We start from the raw sequence: 5,625 nt of genomic DNA on the forward strand, positions 1-5,625 counted from the left end.
AGGAGGGAAGTAAGAGCGGGTGAGTTTGGCGGAGAGAGTTGCGCAATAGCAGGTAAACTGGGGTCCGAGGTGCGCATCGAGCCGCCTATGATACCAACAACACGGATGGAAAGAACTTTAATGTGGAATCCTCACAGAGTTTTGCAACGGAGGCTGAGAGTAGAGACAGACTGGCAGTTTATATTATAACTTAGATGAGGCCAGAGAGACAGCCGACCCTCCGTGCGTAAACTGCAGAGCTACACAGAAACAAGAACCAGACAGGTAGAGCTGAGCATTTAAGAACAGCTTTTTACATCCTCTGCGCGCCTGGAGGCTTGTGTGAAGGACGATGTCCAGAGAGGAGCAGAGCTTTTCAGAGGTTGAGCTCAGCCCAGGGATGTCTGACGACAGCCGCTCCCTGTCACCGGGTCATTCCTCCGGGGCCGCTGTTGCTGGGGACTCGCCTCTCCACGGGCAGCAGCATCAGCCGCAGCTGGTCGGGCTGGACGACGCGTCGGCGGGTTGCTCCTCCGTCAAATCCGACGACGAGGACGACCGCTTCCCCGCGGGAATCCGCGACGCTGTGAGCCAGGTGCTCAAGTGCTACGACTGGACCCTCGTGCCCATGCCCGTTCGCGTAAGCAGCGGAAGCAAGAACAAACAGCACGTGAAGAGGCCAATGAACGCCTTCATGGTGTGGGCGCAGGCGGCGCGGAGGAAACTGGCCGACCAACACCCGCACCTGCACAACGCGGAGCTCAGCAAGACCCTGGGGAAGCTCTGGAGGTGAGCAGGCCGGTTGCTTATAGTCCGTCTTAAGGCCCACTTTAAAATCCCGAAAACGTCTGGCTCTCACACACAGTAAATTGAATAATAAATTTAGGTGAATTCTCGTTCCACCAAACAAGAAAGAGACGATTAAGCTTTGACAGATTAAAATGTCCCGAATAAACAGCCACATGAACACCACCGCTCAAGGGTCACAGCTTAAGTAGCTACTCCAGGAATAATTGAATCAGACACTGAAGACTTTTTATCAAAAATGAACACACGCGCGCGCGCACACACACGTTAATTATAGTTACAGAGGCATCATCTCAATAAACCGAAACATATCAGCTCAAACACATCAAACACACGTTTCTATTTCAGCTTCTGCAGGCTCACAGAGAGGCCACTGTATATTCACCACTTTGACTCGTGTGATTTAGTGCACACCCTCCACTTAATGTTCTTAAAGTCGAATACAATGAAAACCAACACAGTTATAACGTGTTTGAAAAAAATGCCTCGCTCTGTTTTACACGTGATATTATCTGTGATATGTTTCCTGAAAAAAAAAAGAAGTATTTTTAGACTATTAGGAGGCAGCTCAGTCTTCTTTCCCGCTTTAGGCCACAGTTCACCAGTTGAGCAGCTCTTGTTTTTTGGTGCAGTGAGTGCGCCCTGGTCACATGTTTCTGAATCCTGGCTAATTCAATTCACTGTTTTAACTCCTGGGAAACATTAGCTGGAAGGAGTTCCCCCCTGGCAAAGTTCATTTAAAGTACATTCAAAGTTTAAGAAGAAGAATGATCTAGCCTTTTTTATAATTAATAAACTTACAGTTCCCTAATATTCTGAGTCTTTCATTGCTTCATTTGCTTACAGAAAACCTGCACTTCTTTCATTTCAACCTTCTGTCAGGCAGGCACTGGAGAGTCTTTCCTTCTTGGTTGCTGACTTCTTCAGATTGCTCATTATTTCTTACCAAGAAGGACAGAAAAGGTTAAATGCATTACCTTGCAGGGATCATATTAATTTGATAAAGACTTGACCTTGGGCTCAGTCAGTAGTAGTTAATTGACCCACAAACACGATGAACAGGGAGGCTGAGGAGGGTCAGGGTTTTCTCATGCCACTCCTGTCAGGGGTGTAATAGTAGGAGCTCAGTCCCATGTTGCAGACAGGATGCAACTTTGGGCTGTATCATTTCATTAGAGTTTGGCAGTCAGAAGCCGCTGGCAGGAGTGACATTAGATGCAGCTGTGGAGATGTAGCAAATGAAACTATTGCTGCTAACAAAGGAAAATATGTCATCCTGGCAGGGTTGATAGAAATATGATATGAAGGATTAGCAATTATTTAAACACATAACTGAAGATAGGGGACAGACAACATGCCCCCCCCCCCCCCCCCCAAAAAAAAGGAAACCAAAAACCCAAACAAACAAAAAACAAAAAAGTATTGTTAATGTTTTTATAAGACAGAAAGTGGTAACATTATTGGGTGTTAAAGAGCATTTCAGAGGAGTAAAGAGAGGCTTTTGGAATCACTTCTTCCTACTCTGGGATCAAATTCATTCCTTTAACTCTTAATCAACCTTAAATCAGTTCACAGTGAAACATGAACTGATTTAAGGTTCAGAAATCCAGATTTATCTCATTATGAAATTGAAATGGAAAACAAAAAAAAAAAAGAAAGAAAGAAAAAAAGCCCCGAAACTCTTCAGCATCTGAAATCCTACACCAAGGAAGAATTGGAAAACATTCAGGTTCCAAAACTGGAACAATCAGTCTCCTCGGTTTCTAATTCTTACAAAGTGTTGGTCAGAGATGAGGTGTGTTCTCTGAGGTGCTCGGTCATCCAGCTTCACGGGAGTGTGAAGTGCTTAAATCAAAGATGAGGTAACAAAGCAAACCAGTAAATTATTTCTGTTGCTGGCTCATTCAAAATGAGCGTATTCTTCAAAATCCAAATATTTTACCCTTTCAGCATTTATCATACTGTCTTTCTACACATTTCAAATAAATCTAAGGTTTTAATCATTTGCAAATCACTGCCAGTCATAAAGGTTTATTCTTTTTTATTCTATGGTCTTTTTGCACCATCCTGTAGAATATGTACTGTATTCAACAGGAAAAAAAGTGACTATGGATCTTCGTAACTTAAACGATCAAATTTACCATTTTTCCCCCCCTGAGGCTTCTTAATGAGAGTGACAAGCGACCCTTCATTGAGGAGGCAGAGAGGCTGAGGAAGCAGCACAAAAAGGACTACCCTGACTACAAGTATCAGCCGCGACGCCGCAAGAATGGGAAGATTGGTTCTGGGTCAGGAAGCGAGGCTGAAGGCCATTTGGAGGGTGAGGTCATCTACAGCCAGTACCACTACAAAGGCACCCACCTGGAAGTGGCCTACAGTGGGGGAGCCGGGTCCCCTCTGGCAAATGGGCATCACCCTTATGCTGTAGGTGGGCTGCCGGCTCCCGCCCGCTACTCCACTGTTATGCCTGAGTCCACTGAACATGATGACACACGCTTAGGTAATTGTCTGTGAATCTGCAGGGCAAACGAGCTGTAACTGCTTTCTCTTTTGCCACAGGTCAGAGCCACAGTCCTCCAACACCTCCCACTACTCCCAAGACCGAGCCTCAGTCTGCAAAGGCAGGAGATGGTAAGAGGGAGGGAGCCGGGAACGGGACTTCTCGTGGTACAATGGGAGCGGAAGGAAGCTCAGGTGCTGCGGGGTCTGGGAAACCTCATATCGACTTTGGTAACATGGACATTGGTGAGATGAGTCATGAGGTAATGGCTAATATGGAGCCGTTTGATGTCAATGAGTTTGATCAGTACCTTCCCCCTAATGGGCACCCAGGGGTTGGGCCGAGTGCGGGGGCTGCAGGAACCACAACAGCTACTCCGGCCTCTCCGTACGCCTATGGGATCTCCTCAGCTCTGGCAGCGGCCAGTGGACACTCAGCAGCCTGGCTCTCCAAGCAGCAGCAGCAGCCGCCACAGCAACACCATGGCTCCCCTCTGAGCTCAGATCCCTCCAAAGCCCAGATTAAGAGTGAGGCCGGAGGTGCTGCGGGTCACTTTGTGGAAGCAGCTTCAGCAGGTTCCCACGTCACTTACACCCCCCTCAGCCTTCCTCACTACAGCTCTGCCTTCCCCTCGTTGGCCTCAAGAGCTCAGTTTGCAGAATACGCCGACCACCAGGGCTCGGGGTCATACTACGCCCATTCGAGCCAGGCTCCGGGGTTGTACTCCGCCTTTTCTTACATGGGGCCTTCCCAGAGGCCTTTGTACACTGCCATCACTGACTCAGCCAGCGTATCGCAGTCGCACAGCCCCACACACTGGGAACAGCCTGTCTACACAACGCTGTCGCGGCCATGACAGATAACGAGACCAGAGCGTGCCGGTGCAGGTTCAGCCCCAACGTCAGACCAGAGGAGCAGAGACAGCAGCAGCAGCAAGAGTCGCGCTGGTGGTGTCAGAGTCGAACGAGATCTGGTCTGGGGGGAGTGGGCAGGCACTGGGGGATGCGTCTGGGGAGGCAGAAGGGGGGAAACACCATTCTGCTCTTGCCCAGATGAAAACATGCTGTCACAGCCTGAGGATGAGCTTGGAGCGTGGTGCTTTTGAGGAGCGGTCGATCATTTGCGGCACTCGGTGGAGGAGTCAGAGTTCAATACATCGATAATGCAAATAAGTAAAATAAAATAAAAATCACCCACCCAACGCCACCAGCAGCACCACAGCAAAGCCTTTGGCACTTCTGGCTGTGTTCATGGGTGGTATGAGATCACGTACTTGTCATCGTGTATCGCAGCAGTCCACAACGCCACGGGCAAACGGAGGGGTCAGAGGTGACAGGGACACAGCGAGAAAAAAGCAAGACTTCGATCTGTGAGCGCGACAAAGGAGACAAATTCATTTTACCCGAGATGTTTGTTTTAACGCCAGGAGAATGGAGTGCCAAACTATTTGCCGGCCTTTCACTTCTCAGGCTTGACTGACCTTTTGTCAAACAAACGTTAGCCTTGTATTCCTTTCGAAAGTCAACACAACAAATACTCATGACATACTGTCCTCTCAGAGCCACAGTCGTCCCTTTTTGAATTCAATTTGTTTATGCTGTGTTCACTTAAAATGCCTTTGTACACTCGACAAATGGGCACGGAGGGGAAAAAATGCCATAAATCCATGCTGTGCTTTTGTTAACTGAAGTGTATATTTAGCTTATTGGGTGTACTTGAAGTTGCAAATGTACTTATGTCGATACACACAAACATGACCAAAGTTTTGAGACCAAAACCTGTACTTTTTATAAAGAAGAAACTGTTCTTTTAAAAGAAAGTTTCTCCCAACATAACATTCAAAGCTACCTTACATTTTGTGGCCAATTAGTGTTTTGTTTTTTTGGTTTTTTTTCTTAGCTTTGACTCAATTCAAAATGCAATCGTGTCAAAAACTTCCTTTAAGTTTGTAGCACAAAGGCACTGACTCATGATGAAAGGCAGTTCTATTCATCTGCTGATAATCCATTATCACTCAGTGTTTCATGACAAAATCCTTAACAGAAACGTACTTGTTGTTTTAACAACGTGCTGTGTTTACTGTACTGTTTAAAATGACTTTTTGCCATTGTTATCCACTGAAGGTCTACAGCACTGCCTTTGTCTGTTGTTTTTTTTTTGGTTGAGTGTGAGACAAAATGATCTTTTGATTATAGTTTAAAAAGTTACATTGTAAATAATGCCAACACTGAGAAACAATTTCCAGGTACTGAATGTTTTAACGTAGCCTGATGTCAAATAGAAAATGTGCCTTGTCCTAATTATGACTTTACTACTAACAGCTTTTGTATCAGTACTTA

At 46.4% G+C, this 5,625-nt stretch overlaps 1 protein-coding gene across 3 annotated transcripts; it reads left to right on the forward strand.

Moving 5' to 3' along the window:
- The first annotated feature begins 331 nt into the window (after positions 1 to 331).
- sox10 (SRY-box transcription factor 10) lies at positions 332 to 4,176 on the forward strand. Of its 3 annotated transcripts, none has more exons than XM_085352130.1 (3): positions 332 to 768; positions 2,946 to 3,214; positions 3,346 to 4,176. In XM_085352130.1, exons 1-3 carry the CDS (start codon positions 332 to 334, stop codon positions 4,140 to 4,142), a joined length of 1,503 nt encoding a protein of 500 aa, XP_085208256.1. In that variant the 3' UTR covers positions 4,143 to 4,176. The 3 variants fall into 3 exon arrangements, with proteins under 3 accessions (XP_085208256.1, XP_085208258.1, XP_085208257.1); XM_085352132.1 differs by having other exon boundaries at positions 2,946 to 3,111; positions 3,351 to 4,176; XM_085352131.1 differs by having other exon boundaries at positions 2,946 to 3,106.
- Positions 4,177 to 5,625: the final 1,449 nt, after the last annotated feature.

The sequence above is a fragment of the Diplotaxodon limnothrissa genome, linkage group LG4 (genome assembly GCF_057381915.1).
Source record: "Diplotaxodon limnothrissa isolate DT_005_m linkage group LG4, D_limnothrissa_male_GT1.1, whole genome shotgun sequence".
In the NCBI taxonomy this organism is placed as follows: domain Eukaryota; kingdom Metazoa; phylum Chordata; class Actinopteri; order Cichliformes; family Cichlidae; genus Diplotaxodon; species Diplotaxodon limnothrissa.